At 38.3% G+C, this 23,618-nt stretch overlaps 1 protein-coding gene across 4 annotated transcripts in view; it reads right to left on the reverse strand.

The window, feature by feature from the left end:
* Positions 1–23,618, reverse strand: part of OTOG (otogelin) — a 95,106-nt gene that overhangs the window by 9,591 nt on the left and 61,897 nt on the right. For 3 of the 4 annotated variants that reach the window (XM_032113057.1, XM_032113060.1, XM_032113059.1), the window contains exons 34-51: positions 19,819–19,936; positions 19,070–19,149; positions 14,946–18,664; positions 14,146–14,314; positions 13,064–13,200; positions 11,766–11,855; positions 11,230–11,413; positions 8,300–8,520; positions 7,306–7,444; positions 6,064–6,258; positions 4,998–5,210; positions 4,143–4,247; positions 3,628–3,738; positions 2,372–2,473; positions 1,802–1,900; positions 1,409–1,449; positions 768–843; positions 110–288 (exon numbers count right to left, since the gene is read on the reverse strand). In XM_032113057.1, coding sequence (XP_031968948.1) covers positions 110–288; positions 768–843; positions 1,409–1,449; positions 1,802–1,900; positions 2,372–2,473; positions 3,628–3,738; positions 4,143–4,247; positions 4,998–5,210; positions 6,064–6,258; positions 7,306–7,444; positions 8,300–8,520; positions 11,230–11,413; positions 11,766–11,855; positions 13,064–13,200; positions 14,146–14,314; positions 14,946–18,664; positions 19,070–19,149; positions 19,819–19,936 — 5,978 coding nt within the window. The remainder of the gene's footprint in view (positions 1–109; positions 289–767; positions 844–1,408; positions 1,450–1,801; positions 1,901–2,371; positions 2,474–3,627; positions 3,739–4,142; positions 4,248–4,997; positions 5,211–6,063; positions 6,259–7,305; positions 7,445–8,299; positions 8,521–11,229; positions 11,414–11,765; positions 11,856–13,063; positions 13,201–14,145; positions 14,315–14,945; positions 18,665–19,069; positions 19,150–19,818; positions 19,937–23,618) is intronic. The other variant, XM_032113058.1, reaches the window with a different exon arrangement.

Here is a 23,618-nt window from a genome sequence, read left to right on the forward strand (position 1 = left end):
TACTCTTTCCAACTTGCTCCTACGACTGTCATCTGCTCAACAAAACCCATCACAATGTAATTCAGGCCACCCGTCCAAGTATACAGGTCTAAATTTCTGAATTTCTTACAGCTTTGCACTTGACAGCACAGTCTATCGAAGACGTGTTTATTTTGTAGTATTTAGTGGAAGGATCAACCACATTTGTACAGTAAGAAATATGGCAAATGCCATCTGCACTGTGTTCCACAATTCTCTGCCCAGGAAGCAGCACACCTCTCTCATTACTCAGGCAAACTTTGTCTCTCACTGCAAGAAAACACAAACAGCATGCTCAGGACAATCAGCTAGGTATCAAAACTCCATTAAAAATGTTTTAAACAGTGAAACAGGAATGGGAAAAGCTACTCTACCTATTTTAGAATTATGGGCCACATTTTCAAACAAAATGTTAAGAGTAATCTAATGCTTCACTGCAGTCACCAAGTTATTTCAAATACAGCCATGCATGGAATCTAAATAAATATGCAATATTCTATTAGCTGCATCCAAGTGACAGTGCAGGCTTCTTCAAGTGTTTTCTTTTGGAAGACTACTTCAGGATAAGAAATGTACCTGAGAAATGTCTATTTCTCCCCACAGAGGAGAATTAGCACTATTTGTGAATTATGTCAGTTAATCCTGTCCTCTTCAGTTCCAAGTTCAAAGTGAACACCTGATTTTTAATTCCTAATTTCCCTTAGCAATTGAAAGGCTATTTCTTTGAATTAAATTATTTTCTGACTTACCACATTTGTACTTCACACAGTTACAGACATTTTCTGTACTGTTCTGAAACAGTTCATCTATCTGAAGTTTCTGCCCCTGCAGGTATAAAAGCAGGGGGAAAAAAAAATTATACATGGAACAACAGCGTTTTTTCTCCTCTATATGATCTTTTTCTTTTAAACAACTTTCCTTCAGCATCTGGGTAGCAGTATCTCTTGAAGGTTCTGCTTAGTCAGCAGCCTGAGTGTATGATGTATGTTAACATATTCACCATAACAAATAATATTAACAAACAGTGATGCTTTAAAGCATTTAGTTACAACACATTAAGCATGAAGTTTTACCCTGAATTATCCTGTGTGCATGAAAGCAGTCCTACTCCACCAATATATTGGGGCAGAATATGGTAATAAAAGCGCTGGAAATATCAGGGCCATGCAGTCATTTTGTTCTGCAAGGTATTTAGACTTAGAAGGCTTCTTAATACTAGGTAAATCTTACTGTAAAGTAATTTTAAAAAAGAGGTGGTCACATGGTGTTTCATATTTCCCTAAATAACTATTTCCCTAAATAACTAGCTAAAACTATTATTCAGACACTGATAAATAGATTTATTAAGAAATTAATAAAAGATTAGTGACAAAGAAGATAAATCTCATACCAGTTTGCACTGAGGTTTGGGGATTGTTTCGCATGCACATTCTAAAACAAAATACAACACCAGAAACAGCACTTTAGCAAGTTGTATGCCATTTGCTTACAACAGTAACAGAGAGAATAAAATTTCCAGATTTAAAAGTCAGCAAACCCAATACAGTAACATTTTCAAGACGGTAAATCACCCAGTTTGGGGAGGCAAATTCTACAGGATGCAAGAAAAGCAAAACAGGCAGATTAGGAAGTTCTGTACCATGAAATGACTTTTCTGTAGCATTTGCTCATGAGCAGGTTCACAATGGTGTAGTTGGCTGAAATCAGGCGCAAAACCAAGAGGCCAAAGCTGTTGTCATCTGTCATTGTCTAAGGCAACTATAGTGCAAATCAGTGATTTTACCACATGTCCGGAAGGGGCAGCACTTCTCCGGGCTCCACACCTCCACCAGAGACATGCCGAGCATGCACCTGAATTCAGGACAACGATGTACCTCACACACTAAAGCAAAGGAAAGGAAGTACAATGAACGCAATGTCGTCATGTTTGGATGAACGGAAATATTAATCAAGATATAGTCGATGATTTATACTAAGTATATTTGGAAAACACCTTAGTTTAAAAGACTAATAATAGAAACACAGCTGTTAGCTATCAGATAATAGTAGCATGGAGTACAGATACTCCAGAGAAATACTTAAATATTTAAGTATTAAGTTTAAATAATTTTAAGTACCCACAGTTTGAGGCCTGAAACTACACTTGTCTCCATGATACAGATATTGAGAAGATGCTTTATACACATGAAGTTTTAAAAGTAAAGATATCTGTTCAGGACTACAGATGATAGCTTGCTTATATGTAAAACTGGAGCTGTATCTCTGATCCACCTTTTTTGACACTGAACATCCACACTACAAAAATTTCCCATGTTCTCTGTTATTTAAAATATTAAAATCAAGTCAAACTTACTACACTGGTATGTAGGGCAACACCTGTCAGTAGTGTTGCCATCCACGATAAGAACTTCTCCTTCTTGACATTTGGGTATTTGATCCGAGCAAGCCCTGCATGCTGGGGAAAACAATTATTTAAATCTAAAACATTGGGAGAAATTTTACTATTGCCTAGAAAATGTGCCTGTAATTTGTCACAGATCCATATGAAAGAGAACAGAGGTACTCTGCCTTCACTGCTTATAGACCATAATCAAAAGTCTAACTTTTAGTACAGCTTGCCTTTTCCTTTGTTCCCTGCTATAAAGAATTAATACATTTTTTGTGAGCAAACATGATTTTCCCTCCTTCTCCTGTTATGAAAAATTTTGCTAGGTCTTCTCTCTTACTAAGTCATGCTGTTGTTTTTTCAGGAATCTCTGAATCTCAATAAAATGCATCCTCTATGATCCCAGTGTTATCCTCCCACTTGAACACATATGACAACCACAACAGGAACTTTTCAATAGGAACAGTACAAAGACTCATTTTATCAAAGAAGAGTGAGAAGGATGCTCTGCAGACAGTGAGAGGAGGCAAACACAGCCCATTGCTATCACATGATCAAAGCAATCTCCTGATTACTGTAAGTAACAGAAGTGTAATTCACATTTCCTATTAGCACTCAGATTTTTGCATGTGGAAGGGCCTTTGAGTCACCTGTACAAAAATAAAGTAAACTCAATAGCACCTCATTATCAGATTATTATCAAACAGAAAACAACTGTATGGTAAGATTAGAGCTCATATACTAATGGCAAAAGTGCAATTTTGTCATTGAATTAAGTCATTAAAGGATAAACCTCAAAAGAACTGAATAAATATGGATAATACTCTAATGTGGGATATTTGTCATCTGTTAAGATGGGCCATAGCCAATACAGCAGGATATAGGGAATAAAAGCATATATAACTTCAGTCTTCTTTCAGATAAACTATTCATGCATCTAGTTCACACTCTGCACATGGACAATCTCTGAAAAGCCCTAAATTCCACCTACCACCACTCCTCTACTTGATATAAGAATACTGCTCAGTTGTACAAAGCTGTCCGTGACTCCTGATGGTTGTTGCCATTTCTTATGTTTTAGAAAATTAATGCCCATTGAGTTAACCACTTTCAAGCCTCACTGTGTTGGGAGAGCTAAAGGAGCCTTACTTGGCAATATAATAATAGACATCATTGCAAATGCAAGACCACACTTATAATCTCAACCAGTCGGGCTACTGTACCACATATATAGGAAATGCAGCAGGTATTCTCCACCCGAGCAGCAATTAGTGTTTGATCATCTTGACAGCTTGGCATCTGCTCCAATGGTTCGCATTTTTCTGGATCACATTCTGAAAAAAGGGCAACAGATGTATTCCCTTAGATGAAGCTCAGCATTCCTCCTTTGTTATGCTATATCCCGAGGAAAGGCAGCGCAGGGCAGAGAGGAACTAACTACAAGCTGCTTTAGAAAAACTTTTACCTTGTATCACAAGATCTTGCCTGATCGTTCAATACAAGATTGTATTGATGCCTTTCCTTGGTCTTAAAATCAAGAGTCAAACACGGTTAGAAGGGAAAAAGGGACTTTACCAAAATGAGGCACAGACCAACCCAAGCTTTAGACAGAAGCAAAATTTGTGGATGGTCATACTAACAATAGTATCTACCTACCCTTTTCCTCCTAAGTTGATCTATTTAGTTTACTGAATGAGTTTTAGAGGGTGGAATTTTTTACCTTTCAAAAGAAACCTACCACAAACGTAGCTGGGACAACAGGATTCTTCACTGTGGTAGGTAACCAACTTTTCCAAGCTGCTACACTCGGGCATTAGGAGTTCACAGAGACTCTGATTACAAACTGTTACATAAAAGGAAAAAAAAACAAAAACAAGCACATTCTAAACTATGCATTTATAAGTCGAGTAGAGCAGTGGCAAGCAGTATTTGCAGTTAGATAACCCAAAACTCCAAATCACAGGCACATGAAAAACACAGTGAAACAGCAAAAAAACCCCCATGAGGCAGAATTCAGAAGCATTCATCATTTGCAACACTCCATGGAGGCAATGTTAAACTAGAGCTGAGTCATTGTGAGAATTATAAAAACAAACCTCCTCCAAAAAATTCACTGCAACACCATACCAGGTGGCCAAAACATGAAAATTGCTTGCAATTTCTTTTTGAAACTTTCTAAGCTAAGCAAGAATTAAATGAAAGAAAGCTTTTCTATCCCTTTTTACTGCTCACTTTGTAAATTAGATAAACAATCATCTGATTTTTTTTCCTTGGAATTACCTAGATCATTTGTTTGTTTCTGGAGATTAAAAATAAACTGGTAATCTCTACACTTGAGGGAAACATAATTCATATTCAAATAAACCCAGTGCTATTTCAGTCCTCCTCCTATTCCTCTACCTCTCCCTCAAAACCTACTGGATATATTGAGCCAAACAGTTTCTACAGTTTTCTACATAATCTGTAAATTCAAACCAAAATAATTTCCATTTGCTTCAAAAATAGAATGTGTAACAGGAAGGCAAACCACAGAGAAAGGACATCTGCCTATTCCTGCAGTGGGCAGTACTCCTAACCATGAAGGAATACTTACTACAGATCTTCTGAGGACAACATGTCTGATCATCAGGAACAAGCAAGGCCACTTCTGCAAATCGCTGACACTCTAAATTGTGGAGCCCTGAACAGTTGTACTCCACTGGAATAATGGTCTCACTGTCAACACATTTTTGCATACAGCATCCACTCAAAGAAGTTTTCCAGATGTCACCCACAGCATGAGGTGTCCCTGAGCTGTCTGTACAAGCTAGATCAGGACAACAGAAAACAGAAGTAATTCCTTTTTAATTCCAATTTTGATCACCATTTTTTTCCATAGTGGATGTGGATCTATGAAGCATAAAAATCCCCGAGTTTTTAAAGGCATCACCCCACAAAAAAGGGAAAGAGGAGACAGTCTGCGACTGAGTTTGTACAGGAAAGCAAGACACTCAACACCTTCCAGAAGATCCAGACTTTCAATTCGTTTTGTATCTCCCCTGCAAGGCCAGTCACTTAAAACCCCAATCCAATCCTTTGTTTTTAAAGTAATGATCTGAAAAGAAGTTACTTTTGCATTTCACAAATATCAAAACTATTACCAATTTACTGTGCTTTAGTAGTCTGATTTATCATAAACTGCATCTTTAAGGTTCATGTTGTTAGGGAGAAGAATTGGTCCATTATTTGGTGTACTGAGGCAGAATTGCAATGAAAATAAACTTGAGTGCTGGCAGGACACACACATATAATTCAAAATGTGTAATTAATTGTTGCTGTGTGTCATTTGAATGCCATTGGGTCTCAAAAGGTTGCACCCTTGGCAAAGGGCTTGGGTGAAAAGGAGGCCAAGACTAACACTCTTAGAGTAATTGAATACTTAAGCAAAGACTTCAAAGAGCATCTTCCAGCTGAGAGAAAGTGAGCAAAATTGTGCACCACAAGGACATTCCTTGCTTTCTCACCTGCACTGTTAATGTTCACTGAATATCTAGAATCCTCAAATGAATGACATATTCAGAACGCACACACAACACCAAACCAGAACTCAACTTATGAATAATGGAGTATCTGACCACCAACTTGCAGATAATTAAGAAAAAAATCACATCCAAATATACCACATTTTTCTTCAGGAATACAGACAGCAGTATGAGTCCGGTGAAGGATGGTCCCTCCAGCACAGACGCAGCCTTCTGTCAGCACTGAGCAGGACTCCGAGTCTAGGGAAGCAACCTCATTATTCTGACAACTCTCTGGAACCTCACAGGCAGCTATGCAAGGCTGGTAGGAGAAGTTTTCAGAGCAGGGGAAGGCTAGGAAGGAAATAAATAAATCAGACATGTTGAAGTTGTAATCCCACAGGCAACACCTAGGAGAAGACATTATTGTCTTCTTGTCAACTTTCTGTGCTTGATGATTCAATTGGATCTACCAACCTGAAACACCAACACAGAGCAGTTACCGCCACAATAAATTCAAACATAAGGAATCTGCAGGCATTTTTACTTCTCTTCTTGTAATAACATTCATCAAGATTCAGTTTGCATTTTGGCAGCAGAGATATCAAACCATGCAACAGTGTTGACACAAAATAGTTCAAACTTCAAAAACACTTTCAAATACTACACAGATCAATCATAGAGTGTTCTGAATAATCTGCAGTGAAGAAAATGCATCATTGTGGTATAAAAATAAGTGTGATATGTCCCTTCACGATGGATGGAACACATTTACAGCTAAATTTTGTGAGCTCCTTTTAACAGTTACTACCTAATAAAATCCATACAAGCTGAATTAATTTTAAAAAATTGGCTGTTTTTAAGTGTTAGACTACATAACTTATTTGCAAGGCATTATTATATGCCTGTATGAATCCTGTACAAATATACACACCTTAAATCACTTTAAAAAAGGCATCACTTATGATTTCTATGTACAGTGAGTTCTCTTATTTTGGGGCGATCATGCTTCATCAATAAGCCCTTCTATTTTCAAGCACCAAACCCACAGACCTTCCTGTGTTATCACCGCAGGGGGCTTTTCCTAGGTGACCATGGACAGCACAAGGAGATGCTGTGATCCAGCTACAGATCCCATTTGGCCTTACACTTTAGTGTTGCTATGGGAGAAGTCTTCTGCAAGGATGCTCTAAGCCCTCAGGCTTTACTCCTTACTCTCCGTCTAATCTCAAAGGTGTTTCCTTTCTCTAATCCTTTCTCCAAAGGCACAGCTTTCTGCAGCAGCATCAAAGCACATGAAGACTCAAGAACCACTGGTGTTTTCAACTTACAGTAACTCTTAAATTAGGCAAGTTTTCTCTCTGTGAACACTAGAGGTGGGCATAGACGTAGAATACTTACGGCAGTAATCAGAGCTTCTCCACTCTATGCAAACATTGAACTTGTTGCACATTGCTACATAGGCAGCTAGTGAAACACATGGATTTTGAATGTACTCAGTGTCTCGAGCCCATATATCACAGAATTGCTCAGGTGGAATCTAACAAAGGAAAAAAAAAAGAGATGGCACCTTCACAGAGGCTAAGCTAGGTAGGAAAGACTGACCTTTAAAAATACTAGCTACAAAGAAGCCAAGAGTTCTTAGTTCATGGTAAGCCTTCATTGGTGTACAAAGATAATCTACTAGTATTTAAGACTTCCCAGACATGGACATGATTCTACTCCTTAGTTTTATCTCTTACAAGTGCCAAGGGGTAAAGGGTAATAAAGTTTTTCTAGTAGAAGACTCAATTACTTTGTTCCTTCTTATCTCTAAATTTTTACCTATTTTTGGTCTCTTCTTCATCAAAATCAATTATATAGAAAAGGTCAAATGGTAAATGTACTCATGTGACCACAAATAATTTATTTGCACACCAGGAGTTTGTTATTTTCCTTAGGCTTGCTTTTAAGGGTCTGTTCTACCCTCTCACATCTCCAAGCTGGAACTCTGTCTCTAGAGCCTTTGAGAATGCAGGTTCTCAGATTTCCCATTGCAATTTGGGACTTGTTAAATTACCAAAGGCTTAAGGATTAATTAAATCCTAAAACTATTTTCTGTTACATTTTTCTACATCTTATTGATACAGCTGAATTATCTATGACTGCTTTATGAATTTCGGGGTATTTCAAAACTAACAGAGGTGAAATTCTGAAAGTTGCTTATTGCAACCCTCCTATCAAGCTTCATACTCTTCAATCACTTTTACCTTGCAACTGTAGGCACACACAAAAATATGCATCTCGTTCAACAGATACAGTTACATGTAGTCTCACGTTAACGAAATTACCAAGTATACAAAATTATATCTGAACTGCAGCTCTCAAAACGTAAGCCTGGAAATAGTTAACATACATAAGGGTGACAGCTGCTGAAGGTCTGGTTCAACACCATTCTTAAGCACTCTGAGCAGTCCATGACTGAGCAATTAGCTTCCTGATGCCTGTCTTCTCCGACATACTTTAACGTGTCTGGCACTTGCCAGCTGTCTATAAAAGTCGAGGGTGAACTTCTTTGGCTTAAAACTGTCCTGTTGGGTAGCATCAAGTCATTTTCCAAGCTTCTATCACAAAACCCTGTGAATTATCAGAAGAGAAAAAAAAAAGAAAAAAGCAGGTTAACACATGGTAAATATGTTTGAAGTGGCATACTCGAGAAAGTAAACACCTTTTCAAAATCTTATAAAACATAATAGTATCACAACCTATAACAGATGTAAAAAGTCTTCGTTAGGATCAAAATAGACAAAATTCAGCAAAATTAAGGAAAGCAAAAGTAAAGATACACCTCTGAATGGAAATCTACTGCATATCAAAGAGATACTCCGAGAACCCGAATAAAAAACTGAAACTTTCTTCCTCAGCTGCAAATACTAAACAAAAATGTATTCTAAAAAAGGTTGCAAAGCACCTCCATGTATACCAACAAATTAAAACTGTAAATATTATCAGAAAAGGGAACAACCATAAAATGCCAGGATGCTGATCTGATACTGTACTTCAGAAAATACCGTACTGTATTTTACTTATGCTTCTGAGCAATCATCAGCATCTACTGGATGAAGAGGCACCATGGAACTGCAGCTTGCTGCACTTCCAGCTATATTTATTATTACCACTCAGCAGGAAAAAAAAAGAAAGAAAATAAAACTTTTCTGTATTCACTTCTCAGAAGGCAGCACCATATTTTTCTTTCTGTTTTAACTAAGATAATCAGCAATTGTGGAACAATTTAGAGCAAAAGAAGCTACATAACAAGGGCAGTGACTGTGGTCAGCAAAGAACATCCAAGAATGGCAGTAGTCTCCTCAGAAAGTCAAACCAGAAGGGAGAAAAAAGTAGAATGGATCAGTCACCCATTCTTTCTTCCTAATCAGTTTCTGAGACTTTTGTACCAAACTTCTAAAATGTTTTCTTCTGATGTCTCCACAAGCACAATTCTAATTCTTTATCTGTTCAAAAAAGTGTTTGTGGATTCCACCCTTCTCTAAAGAACTGGTCTGTTTTACCAGTTTTTGCAATTCCTGATGACAGTCAGTGATACAGCAACAGGCATTTAGAGAGTAAAACAGCTTTCCAAACTGTTTCTGGTTGAACCTTTTGATTCTGTATTTGCAACACAGATATGAAGCATGTATGGTGCAGAAAGACCTCAAAGTGTTGCTGTCGTGTCAGGGATATCTTTTTTCACTTCTGTTACACATTGACAAGGAGATTTAACACAGCAGAACTAAAGCTTCACATTTTTCTTGATAGGACCTAGTTGCAACTAGAACTGACATGCTTTCAATCTTTTTCACCAGTTTTGCTATAGAGATGTCCATGTTCCCCTCCCACATCCCTCATCTCCCATTCCAGCTCTTCACCAGCTGCCCCATTTGCCCAATCCTTGCACTGCAAAAGACACCGTTGTCCCTGAATCCTTCAAGAGATGCCTGTGCTACAAATCTGTAATGGTCTCTTCAGTTTCAGCATTTCCATGAAGCTGAGAAATCAGGAGCTACAAATAACACAGTTCAGCTAAGAGATATTTGAGAAAGCATGCTGCTTGTATTTGCACTAACACAGAAAGCACAGAAAGGAGTTTAGGCTAGACTAATTCACCCTGAAAAGATGCAGTACAACAAGTGCATTTGAGGCAGGCTCTGTAAGTGGCACCAGACAGCACTGTGCAGGCAGACTTATGCAGAGAACCTCCCAGTCAGAGGTGAACACCAGAAATACACAGCACATTCTCTGAAGAAGTTGTACTTGCAACACCATCCACAGAAGTGGGTTGTCATCTATTCAAAACGCCTTGTACACCAGGAATGTAATGCTCCCAATCTTCCCTATCACAGTAATCAAACAGGCAAAGGCAAAAGAGATTTTCTAGGTAACTTGAATCAGGCCTGTTATAAATTCTTGTTTCTGTTTGATCTAATTACAATAACAATTAGCCAAGCAGAGTGAGAACAATATTGAAAACAGAAGTTAGGGCAAAACTACAGACAACAATCGAATCTCAAAATGGTGTAAATTCAAACTCTCCTTATGAGAAGCACATTTCTGTCAGCAGGACTGGAAACTGGACTGAGCTATTCCTGGTATTTGATACTGAGCTACAGGCATTTGCCCTTTCTGAAACTGGAAAGATATCCACTGTAATTATATGATCTCTTTAATCCTAATTTCCAGCTCCAATTTACAGCAGATAAATTTACAGATTCAGCTACCGCAGTGGGGATTTACATCAACAAATACATGCTTGCAAAAGCTATAACACCCCTAGCTTATTCAAGGCTGTGCTTTTTAGAGCAAAAAGAAAGCAGGGAAAACTATTGAACAGAACCTAACAAAGTGCAACATTATTAAGAAATTCCCTCTAAACTATTTTCTCCAACAGTTAAACTAAGATTAATTCTCTCAAGTTTACATTTCTTGCGAATTCTGACCTTTAGAAACTGAAAATAGCACGAACTACTTCCTATCAGATGGATATCAATCACTAAATCTGTAAATGACCGTATTTGAAATCACAGACTTAGACCTGTCTTACTTATTTGGGTTTGGTAACAGCAATCATGCCTGTGGCTCTAACAGGTTACAGACAGAAGCAACACTGTGGGCAAAAAATTATTACAGGGATAGATATCAAATACAACTTCGACAATTAACAAAATTAATGATCAATCTTAAACTTTGCAATTATATCGGACAGATTCTGCAACAAATATCTTAGATAATTAGGAAAATATGTCTCCCTAGCAAAGCATCTGAAAGCCTTTATTTCTACTCTATACTTACCACATAGTCCCAAAGCTCTTGGTTCTCTGGTACTATTGAACTCCATAATCATCACACCTGTGTTGTGAAACCACTGAATTCTGATTTTTGTTGGGGTCTCAACCGCATACTTGAAGCCTGAATCTTCAATTTTGTATCCATATTTTCTAACAGTAGGCCAAGCAGACCTTGAATTTACTGTTATCTAAAAGACACACAGGAGAGAGGTGTATTGTCAGGTAGAAGAACTAAGGGCAGATTCCTGACAGCTTTAGAATCTAAGTAGTAAGTAATTTCAGAAGCAGTCAGGCCTTCCTCCATAAAGATAATACAGGTACCAAAGGCACTAACAGTTTATGTGCCTTGCTCTGTGACTTACCTTGTTGATTGTACTTGGATCACAGTTTACCAGGAGAAGTTTACTTAATTACAAAATTGGAACAATTAATCATATGACCTATCGTGTTTTACTCTGTTCTTCAGATACGCAAGGAGGCAGCTGATTACAGAAATAAGGTGTTATCTAAAAGGAAAATAAAACCCCTCAAAATACTTACTTTTCTACTTAAACGATTGATAATAATTTGATTTGATACATAGGTTAGATTCAACATGGCCAGGCACAAAGAGGTTGAATTTGAATTACTCTGTGGAGAAAGCAAAAATACATTACCCATAGCCATGATGTGAAAAATCTGTATACATTGGTTGCTTACTGGTTTTAGGCACTGGGATATTGAGGGTTTTTGGGGATTATACTATTAAGAGAGGAAAACCATTGGTGATTAAAGTTTTAAGTCAAGACTACAAAGGTTATCTGGATAAACAAAATACTACGACCTCATTTTTTTCAGCAACTGTGCTATATCATGAAATCTTAAACTTACAACAGAGAAACAGGTTTTCAGGGAAAAAAAATATGGTGGACTAGCTGTTTGGACAAAAAAAAAAAAAAAAAGAATTACATATCTGAAGGTCAGCAAGCATGAGACTGGGAATAATGAATCTGTATCATACATCCAGCACAGAAGTAATGCATCAGGAATAAATGCATAGTTCCTGAGCTACAGGGGGTCAGTAAAACAGAAAATACTAAATACAAGAGGAAAACAAATCTGAAAGTCACAAACACATCATCTTCATATCAGTCATACTGAGCTTCTGAAATTAACTTCCATAAGGTGAAACTTGGGGCCAAACTTTGCAATGGATGTTTTTACAGGCATCAAATTACCTAGATTTCACAGAAGAGACTGAAGTTTAAGGAGTTTTGTAAAGGCTCACAAGAAATCAACTTTTAATGACAAAAGCCAACCCATACTACCCATTAGACAGGATTCCCATTAGGCTTTCTCTCTTACTCCCGTGTCAGAAACTTGGAATGCCCAGGGCACTCCAGTGCAGCCTGGCATTCCTACAGCCTTTTATGGCTCTGAAGATTGGTGCTTCCAGTCCAAGTTTCTCCATATGAACATAGATAAAAATCCTGCATTGAAAGAGACTGGTGGTATATTGGTACAACTGTGGTGGTATTTATAATAAGACTGCACTCACAGAAGTGACTAATAATGTAAATCAACTTAATCTCTCACCACCTTGTCTGTATTACACATACCATAGGATAACACGGACCTACCTCTCATCTTTCAGCTGTTTCACAAGGAACTGTGCATATACAGTCAGGTGTTAGAGTGTTACACAATTAATAAGTATTGCAAAATGCAAGTACAATTCACAGATATTGCACAGAAGTGAATAATAACCACAATATGAAGTATTTACTATGCTCTCGCTTTTCAGATACATCTTATTAGCAGTACCTAACACCTTTTGTTAGCTGATAAATGTTAGTTACCATTCTACAGTCAAGGACATGGATGGTTATAGTTTCATCTGGAGTTTGACTAACAATGTAGGATGCTTCTTTGAATAAAGCCAAATGATTTCCATCATAGGTTACAATGCTCAGATCAGAGAAAATGGTGCAACGACCTAAGGAAAAAAAAAAGTAAATGTTTTTTCTAACTTACTTTAGAATTCTGGTAAATCTTACAAAATATGAAGATAAAACAAATGTTTTAAGATGAACTAATAGTTTCATATATGCAGCACATATTTTCACATATTTGATATTGTCGTATTTTTGTAAATGGATGGCAGAAACAAATCCTGCATATTTTCAGCAGGACAACCTGCAGACCTCTGCAATCAGCTATTTCCTTACAGTTCTTGACAACAAAGGTTTGCAATTTTTACAAACCCCAAGCTAGGAAAAATCGTGAGTGACAGCAGATCATGCCAGATCCATTGCTCCTTTGTAGTCTTGTTCCTAAGGTGGAAGAGTTTCCTTTTTCCTCAGTCTTGATGAAAAAGCTAAAGCTTTCATGTTTCAATGGGCTTGGAGCTCTACTCTGAGTTATTTCAAACTCTAAAGCCTAAGCAAAAGTTCCAATTGCTTATCACTGCATATTTTATTTGCTGTGATGAACTAAACGGAATTTTCTTTAACGTTTGGATTCTTTCTACCCAATTCTAGGTAATTGATGGGAGTGATGACAGTACAGAGCCCCCAAACTCTTAACAGAAGTAGTTCACATTCTAGGGAATCTTTTCATCCTGAGGAAGTTATAAAACAAACCAAAAAAATCTGTATTGATTAGGTCTTCCCTGATTAGAGAGATGACAAGATGTATCTAAGTCAGACCTGAACACATCTACTGCAGATACCTAACGTTGAGTACATTAAAGGAGCATTTCATTTTATTTCCCTGGATGTCAAACTAAAATTATAAATTTCCTTAGACATTGAGTAACCCATACAATGTGCATCTTCCATTTCTATGCCATGGTATAGAAGTTTTAATTCTTACCCGTCTTACACACGCATTAAATTGTTACCTGAAGGCATTTCAAAAGTATTGCATAATTAAAACTTACATGCACATTCCCACTTTGGGCAGCATTTGTCACCATTTGTTTGAGTAGCAAATCCTAAAACTCCACAGCTGGGCTGAGTAGCATTGTATGGGCAGTTCTGTGACTTATTAACCTGGATCAGTTGTCCATCCAAACAAATGTGTTTTATGCACTCACTCTCTGTGATTGGCTAAGGCAGATTCAATAAAAGACAGAGGTTACCATTCTTACCAAGCTAGTATAACAGTATTGTAGAGTTTTTGTTAAAAAAGGGGTTCACATTCTTTAGGTACAGAATACTTATTGATCCCCATGACACCGATGGAAGCGACAAGTGGAGAACAACTTTGAAAACCTGACCATTCTGAGGATAGATTAACACTGTTGTCCTGTTGTAAAGATGAGAACAGCACTACTGAATTTTTAACTTCACAATTTAGAAAGTTGAGAAGGGAAAAATATGGAAGGAAATAAGAAGGAATGATAATAGACATGTCTGGAAAGATGTACTTTAAGAAGGGCTGCCACTGGACAGTATGAAACACGATATTTTGCCAAAAACCCCCATTCTTCTAACAGTCATACCCAGAAAACTGAGGCGTGAAACCCAGTGTAGTAAAATATTTGGAAAAAAATGTTATGCATAATGAAGCTATGGAAGGTTTCAAATATAATGGGTAACAGTCAGGGTCCCTTGTTTGTTAACAGATCTTTAGGATTTAAAGTATCAAGGCACAGCTCACAATTTTACTTTCTATCTGTGTGTAAAAGTAACTAAGGCATATTCCAAAGCAGGCAGGAAATTATTTATATCTACTCACTGTACAAGTTTGAAGAGTGGCTGTTTCTCGAGGCAACATAAAAGGTGATGCTGCGGCTCCTGACATGGCCTCAGCTGTTGCCAGTCCATCAGAAAATGTTGTAGTCAAGCCATGAAGTGGTTTGGTAGATAAAGAAGTAAACAAGGAAACTGATGGAGCTGCTGTGTCATTTGGATGATCAGATATCATTAGCAGTGAACTCACAGAAGGTGTCTGCATCTCAGATGTTATTTCAAGTTTTGAAGTTTGAGTAGTACTGTCTGATGACGGAGCTACAGAAGAAAACTGTTTTGATTCAGCAGATGAATGTACAGTGGAGAGAACTGAAGTTGTGTTTGTGAAATACGGCGGGTAAAACGTCTGAGGTGTAACTTGCTGAGTAAGGACAGACTGGAATCCTGTTGTTAATTCTGACTCTTCAGACTTTGCTGTGTGGAGGGGCAAGGCTCCTTTTGCTTCTGAAGTAACAGAAAGAGAGGTGGTGATGGGCTCTGTGACTGCTGCTGCTTTGTCTGAAGCTGCTGATGCAATACTGAGGTTTTGCCCAGCACTGCCTGTTGTTGGAGAGGCTGAAGCTGCAGCTGATGAACGGGCCTCAGTAGACAAGGCTGTACTTGGTGGGATGATGGAACTGTAGGTGGTGGCTGAAGGTGTGACCTGCTTAGGCAACACTGCAGTTTTCTCTGTACCACTTTTCCTTGTTGATGTGGATCCCAATGCAACGGGAATTTCTGTTGTTTGTGGTAGCAAAACTATTGAAGAGGTTGACTTGGAACCTGGCAAAGGCGATGCTTCAAGTGTTTCAGTAAATGAGGCATGACGTGTGAATTGTAGATCTGTACCTGCCTTTTGTGTGGAAAATGAAGGAAAAGGTTCTATTTTAATCGTTGTTAGAGAGGAAGCAGCAAGCACTTCTGGTGAGAAAGGGGGAATTTTGGTGCCAAAAACCAAGTCAGCTGTTGTTCTAGCTGGGACTGTAGCGTGCAAAACAGAAGTTCTTGACACAAGTGGCTGCGTGACTGAATCAGTTAAACGCAAATGTTTTTGAGTTGGTAAGATAACTTTTGTAGGACCTACTGAGGTAGGTAACATACTTGAACGAGTGCCTTCAGATAGTGAGGCCATTAAGGGATATAATGAGGTCAGTTCTACTGTAGCTTCAGTTGTGCTAAAGACAGGTTGTGGCTGACCAGTGGATTTTGTTAGAGGTTCTGCAGGATACTGGTGAACTTGGCTTGTCAATGAAGATTCAGAGGTCTGACGGCCAAGTTCTGTAGTCTCCTGAGTAGAAGGCGGTGGTATAACCGTGGTCCTTGTGCCCCGTACTGAAAGTTTATCTCCTGAAGATGTCTGCAAGGACAAGGGGCTTGCTGAAGATGGAGGCAGGGATGGCTGAGCTGCAGCTGCTGGAAATTTCACCGCTTCTGTTATACTTTGGACTGTAGGTTTCAATGCTGTAGAAAGAATTTTAGTTTGTACTGAATATTTTGGTGTGGTTGTTACTTCTGGTAGCAGTTGTGTTACAGAAGGTGAGGAAACTAATTTATCTCCTAGATATTGAGACGTGGAGAAAGCGTAAGAAGACTTTGTTACTGGAAGTGCGACAGAAGGGGACAGAGAGGATTCTTCTCTCCCTGTCATTAGTTTTTTGGTTGTTATGAGCTGACTGCTGAATTGAGAGGATGGGGAGAACATAGCATCAGTGATAGTCACTAGTGATTTTTTGTCTAATACTGTTGTTATTGAACTTGATTGTTCTAGTATAGTAGATAAGATAGAGAAAGTTGGGACTGGTGAAGTCTTTTCAGTTGTTAACATAGATTTTGGTAGAGTTGTTCTTGGATATAAAGAGGTTATTTCATGGGATGTATGCATGGGACTGAGAGTTGTCAGAGATTCTTCTTTTCCATCCGAGGGCAGTGAAGGAAGAGAAATGTTTAAAGAGATTAGAGAAGTTGATGGTGAAAAAGTCAAAGCAGATGGTTTTCCAGCAGAGATGGGAGTAACACTTTCTACTTGTGACTTATCAGGCTGTGTTGTCAACAATGTGGTTTCAGTTCCACTAAGGAGAGCAAGTGGAGATCCAGTGATGGATGTTTTTTGAGATGATTCTCTTTTTGTAGCTGCAAAAGGAGCTATGGTGGTTTCCTTGGTTTCCATTGCTGATGTGGTGACACTACCTGAATATGCTGGAGTGCTTGTCTTCACTGTACTTGAAACCAGAGCTGACTTGTATTCAGTAGATATTTTTCCAGAAAACAAAGTTGACTTTGTTGCTAATTCAAGAGGGGATGTTACCTTAACAGACAAAGGCGTCACACTGATAGTCTCAGCCATGACAGGATATTTAGCATAAAATGTAGTCAGGAACTCTGTTGTGTTTAGAACTGTTTTTAAGGGATACCCTGTAGTTGAAACAGTTTTAAATGTTTTTTTGAATTCACCTGAAGCTGGAGAAGCAGGAGTAGGAGCAGACACTGCAGGTCTCTTTGTAGAAAGAATGAAGGATTTTTCAGTACTGGAACTAGGATGTGGTGAATAGGGAGGGAAATAGGAACTTGATGTGTGCTCCACATGAGGTGTTATTTTTGGGATTTCCTTTTTATGAGTTGTAAATGATAAAGTTGTTTCTGATGATGTCTCTTGAGTTTGTAGAGTTGTCATCTTCGGACCTAGAGTTGTAGTGAAAGGAACCTCTGAAACACCAGCCAGGTGTTGAACCATTCCAAGAGGAGGTTCTGTAGATGCCTTTCCTAATGAAATAGGTGGCGTGGATGTTGGTGAAAACGTAGTTTTCACACTCTGCTTGGTTAAAACAGCTGCTGCTTCTGTTGTTGCTGAAGACACTGGCTTTAACAAGGATGAAGTAGTGAGTATAGGAGAAAATGATGTCACTGTAACATTAGCTACCGTGGTAAAAGATTGTTCTACACTTATTTTTGTCCCTTCTGAAGTTCCTGTTAAGTTTACTGGTGGTGTGTATGAAGGCATGTCCAGAGGTGGAGATGTGGAAAACTGTGGCAGATATGCAGTAGTTTTTTCTGTTATTGATTCAAATGAACTGGGTGTAAATGTTGTAAGTCCTTCTGGTTTTACTTGTGCTTCTTCCGTGGGAAGTGTTCTTGTGGCCATTTCTGATAATTCCACTATTTTAGTTTTGACTGGCATTTCTGTTGTTCTATGTATAAGTGGTGCCCCAGTAAAAACAGAAGTAGCAATTGGCTTGCTTTCTGATTCTGTGCTTGTGGTCCCTGCATGTGCAGCAGCTGCTGTCTGAGGTTCTGTAGCCCTCAGTAGTTTAGTGGAGCCACTACTGACCAGTTGTATCCTTGTGGAAGTTTCTGAAGTGACAGTAGATGGAAACAAAGGAGAAATGTCAACAAAAGCAGACAAGCTTACATTAGATTTTGTTGTCCCAGTCATTGCTGTAGTGCTTCTCCGAGTTGTCATTTCTGTTGACCGTGAAGAAATACTTGGTGATAAAGTTATGGCTGGAAGTGTTTTACTGGATGTAACAGCTGAAAATTCCAGTTTCCTTGTACTTGCAGTGGGTTGCAATTTTGTAGCAAGTGTTGTTTCCATGTCCTTTGCTTCAGGTACAGGAAATGAAGTGACCTCTTCACTGATCACTGCCAAACCTGTGCTTGGTGTTAAATGTGGAACTGCTGGTGTTTGAATGCTGAGAAGCAGAGGTGGGCTGTCATCTGCAGGTTCAATGCCTGAAATCAGACACAAGAGAACAGCCTGAAATTTATGAATAATTATAGTGATGGAGCCAGCAGAGTTCTAGCTTAACTCACATAACTGATCTTTTCAATTGCCTTTAAACTTCTAAAACACACAGACAATTTAAAAAATAAATTCATTAACTCATTTCCTTGACATCTAATGTTACTGAAATGTTATATGAAGAAAGAACATCTTTCTTAGTTTAAAATTTGTCTCATATTTTTGAGGGATGAAATTACTTTAACTAAAATGTATGTTTAGTGAGCTCAAGTTTCACATAACTAAGGTCATGGTTACACCAATGTAGGCACTGATATTCGAAATTATGAATAAAGAACTAATACGTTAATAAGCCAAGTCCAATATATGATACATATATAAGTTTTCAGACATACAGTCTTCCAAATACACGCATCTTTGAGTGATTTCATCCAGCAACATGTTGAGAGGACAGACAGGGATGCATCCTTCCACTCTAAAAGAAAAACAATTAGTATTAACTAGTTGAATAGTATCTTTTGCAACAAGCATTCAATTTTAGGAAAACAGAATCTATATATAAAGTATGTTTAAGCAGTCTGGTTCACCTCAGCGTACTCCTTCAAAATGCCATTGCCATGACTTCCATTCCCACTCAGATCTAAGGTAAAGCATGAACTCTGTGACACTCAGCTTTTGAAATGAACAGTCACATGTTCAAGAGTGAATACTGCTGCTGAAGAAATACCCAGTAGTTTTACATGTCAAAATCTGAATGTCAGTTTTACCAGACTTAGCACAAATTCCACTTCAAAGAAAAGGCAAGGCCAGATATGGCTGTCACAATGACATAATGGAAAAGCAGGGGCACAACTGTTTGAAACAAACTTATAATAACCTCTCTTTATTAATACTCTACAATACCCTCCAAAATGAAAGTTACAAATACAGCAGTCCTTCCAGAACCTGACAGCACACTAAAGGCTGACATCTGTTTTACGTGGCTGCGGCAGCAGGTTTTATTCCACTTCTTTTCTCTTTCACTTGCCTCCTTACACAACGCACTCCTGCTATATTAAGTGTACATTTGGGCCCTCGCATTCCTATTATCCTGCTTAAGTGTCTTGCCTAAATAACACACTTTTCCATAAAAATAGACACTTACTTTGGTACCGTCTGACAGTTTTTTCCCAAAGGGTCCCTGCATGTCTTGAAACAAGGGCTTGTGCAGGCATCATAACGCCATTCACACGTAGAACGGGACAGAAATTTGAATTTAACATCTGAAAAACAGCAAAGATCTGTTATTCTCATATGTTTCTAGAAATGCACACAGATGCATATCACTAAGAGGCATACCTTACATTCATTGTGGCACCTACACAGTGTTTATTGAAAGACTTCCAAGTCACATAATGGAAACACAAATTCAAATACACTCTAGCCCTCCCCCGTCTCCATGCAGAACAGTTTCCTACACAATGCTGGATTAGCCCAGCAGCTCTTCCAACACCTGCAAGATTTACATGATATATCTGGATTTCAGTCCCTGCACTACGACAGCCCACCCCAGCTCCTTCTAGTAGCAGTTAGGGCAAGGCAGTGACACTTCCTGCAGAAGACAACCATCATCATATATGTGTCCCCTCTAAATTAGTAGACCCGAGCTCAGAGCAATGTTGTTCACAGCCTACAAAGAGTAACTGCTCTTAAACAATGTTTACATTAAAAACCAGGAAGAAAATGCTAACTACTTAGAGTTTCCATTTTTGGTCTTTTGAAGTCTTTTTTTCTTTCAAGTTTTCCTGATCTTTGCTTGACTGAGATACAAAGAGTAGCCCTTTTCCATCTTCTTGAAGACAGTCAAGTTTTCCAAGAAGATACTGAGAAAATTTTCTTCCTGCAATTTAGGGAATCTGCACTTACAAGTAATTATCTCCCTGTTATTACTAACCATCAATGTCTTACTTTAAAATACAAATAATTCTCTTAAAAATGTAATTCAAACTCAGACAAAAGGGTGTGTATGTTGCCATCTAGTGTCACCCCTTTAACATCTCAATTTTATCCAGGGATGTAACTTGTCACTGCTTTTAAAAGCACAATTCTTACGACGGTATAAAAATGCATTTATTATGTTCTCATAAGAAGTTATGTACACATCACTGAATTATTCTGTGATCCCTTACAGTGAAACCAGTTTAAGTTACACGAATCTAATGGAGGAAGGGAATTTTTTCCATACATTTTGCAGACTGATGTATGGTGTTTTGTATGCATGGACTGGTTGAGTGGTAAGGTTTAAGGAAAAAAGAAAATATATAGCAGAAGTATATAGCAGAAATAGAAGGTTTAAAGACAAAAGAAGATATATGGCAGAAACACAAAACATATCAGAAACCTGTTGGCACAGGCAATCACCGACAGTAGCAATAACCAGCAATAACAGTAAATCCAAGTTGAATCTAGGAAATCTCATTCATTAGTCTACCCTAGATTAAGTATGGAGGAAAATCCATAACTTTTAACTCTGGCCACAGAACTCACCATTAACCACAGAGTAAGTTTCAAACACAATGAAAGTGCAAGCCTGCAGAAGGCAGACTGTAACCTGACGAAGAATGATAGTTTCTCAATTTAGCAGAACAGCGACCGTGAACTAACACTTCCAAGTGCTGGGATTAACATACCATCTCCCATTCCCCAAACCAACCTAGACTTTCATGAAATGATAGCCACATTTTCCTCAAGCTTTCCTACAGACTAAGCTCACAGAGTTTGGTGGTGTTGCATGCCTTGGTAGGATTTAGGGTGAATCTCCACATAAACACACAGCATTTGTTGAGTGGTACATAAACGCTGTTTTCAGTCAAGAATGAAGTTATGCTTGTTTGCAAATTTTGTCTCTACCTCTACAAAAAGAACGATGGACAACAGAAGAATTTGTGAACCTGGTCATAAAAAATTGCTTCCAAAGAGCTGTAGAACCAATGGACATTTAATTTTCCAGTCAAGGGATTTTAGAGAATTGAGTATGCCACGCAGAGCTGTATCAGTGTCTGTAGTGTGCAAATTACATTAAAGAGTCCACCAAATCACCACAGCAAGAGTTGAATATTAGTATGAATTGCTTTCCTTTTTCCCAGAAAGTTCTCAGGATGTCTCTGAAAACACATAAGGTATAATGATATCTGTGCTTTGTTATGAATTATGGGAAAATTCTTCGGAGTATTAGGAAAACACCAGTTCAGCCATTCATCATATTTAAAGTTTTCACTATTTCACCTAGCGTCTGGAATGCTCAAGCATCCCAAGGATCAAGCCACTGTAAAACGAAACAAAACAAAAACCAGCACAAAAATGTCTGCTCTGCATCGGTGCAGCCTCACTTCAAGCCCAGCATGCAGTTTTGGTCACCATAATATAAAAAAGGACATTCAGCTGTTAGAGTGTGCCCAAAGGAGAGCACTGAAGATGGTGAAGGGCCTTGAGGAGAAGCCGCGTGAGGAGTGGCTGAGGTCACTTGGTCTATTCAGCCACCTCCACCACATGCTTCCCATTTTTTTAATACTTAATTCCCCCTCCAGCAACCAGTAACACGAGCTTACTGTGCAACAGCAGAGTTCACTCACAACAAAACAACGATACACAGTTTACAGACAATGAATCAAGCTTCTCGTATCAGGCATGTGTTCCTCAAAAGGATTTGTCATGGCATTTGGAGATAACCATGTGTCTCCTTGTGAAGTCTACCAGCATTTGTCTTCTGTTTGGTGACACAGCAAATCCTTTCCACAATGGTGACTTATGTCCTGGGTGACAGTGGCTCCAGCTGACGTGCCAGCTGAGCCCACGGTTCTCTTACCCAACATGAGCTGAGCACATCAACGCGCTGGACGTACAGCGGAAAGCCCTTGTAGGGGCACAGGCATGCACACTGCCAGAGACAAAACATTTAAAAGACATTCCCCAACTCCACTGCTTTCTCACTTTCTTGGACATCAGAGAAGCATTCTCTTCCCCATAACTTACTGTTTTCTTGTTCATGGCTTTCAAAAATAATACTGGGATAACAACAGTCATTAACCTTAATGAAGATTTTTGATATTTTATCACTTACATGGGGTTCTGCTGAGTCACAACCACCTTTCTTAGTAACTTGGCCACTTCTTTTGTGAGCTGACAATTCCTACTGTTCACAAGTCCACCCCACATTAATTATCTATCCTGCCTTTTACCTCACAAGGACAAAATTTGCCATTGTTAGAATCTCTATACTATGAATAATTCCAAGTTATGCTCAAAAAATGGCTATTTACTTAAAAATAAATTCTAAAATTTGAAATGTTCCGGTGTTAATAAAAGGTTGTATTTAAAATAAATGTTTAAAAAAATAATGGAAAATTCAAGTATTTGGATTTTTATTCTTACCTGAGACTTTTTTTCTTTTTGCTACTTTAACCCAAAATTCAAAAATATCTAGTAGGCACAGAAATTGCTTTAGAGTTAGTTCTATTTATAATGGAGGCGAAACTCTGCTTGGTAACTTAGATTGCCTGTCTCCTCAGTTACAAGTTTAGAAATATGAAATCCTATCTACCCAGTTAACACACACAAACTAGTAACAAACTCTGCTCATGACTTCTAAGTTTCTGCAATGAGAAATGTAAGCAAACATCACTGGAAAAATTAAACTTTGTGCCCAGCCAAAACATCCCTGAAAGCAAAGTGTAATTACCTACCTCTCATCTACTTACAGTTCAGTTTACTATTACAATGTTAACGCAACTCTTTAATCTCCTCCTATTTATTCAGCCAAAAATGGTAGGCCAAATGTTTGTGTTTGTAGTACAAAAAGGAAAGATGTTATTGTACAGTAACCTCAGTCTGATTCCAGGAGCTACCAAGCAGATGTGTTCAGTGACACACATGGGATTTGCAGGTACAACAGCAGTTGCTCAGCAT

Source organism: Corvus moneduloides, chromosome 6, assembly GCF_009650955.1.
Source record: "Corvus moneduloides isolate bCorMon1 chromosome 6, bCorMon1.pri, whole genome shotgun sequence".
NCBI lineage: Eukaryota > Metazoa > Chordata > Aves > Passeriformes > Corvidae > Corvus > Corvus moneduloides.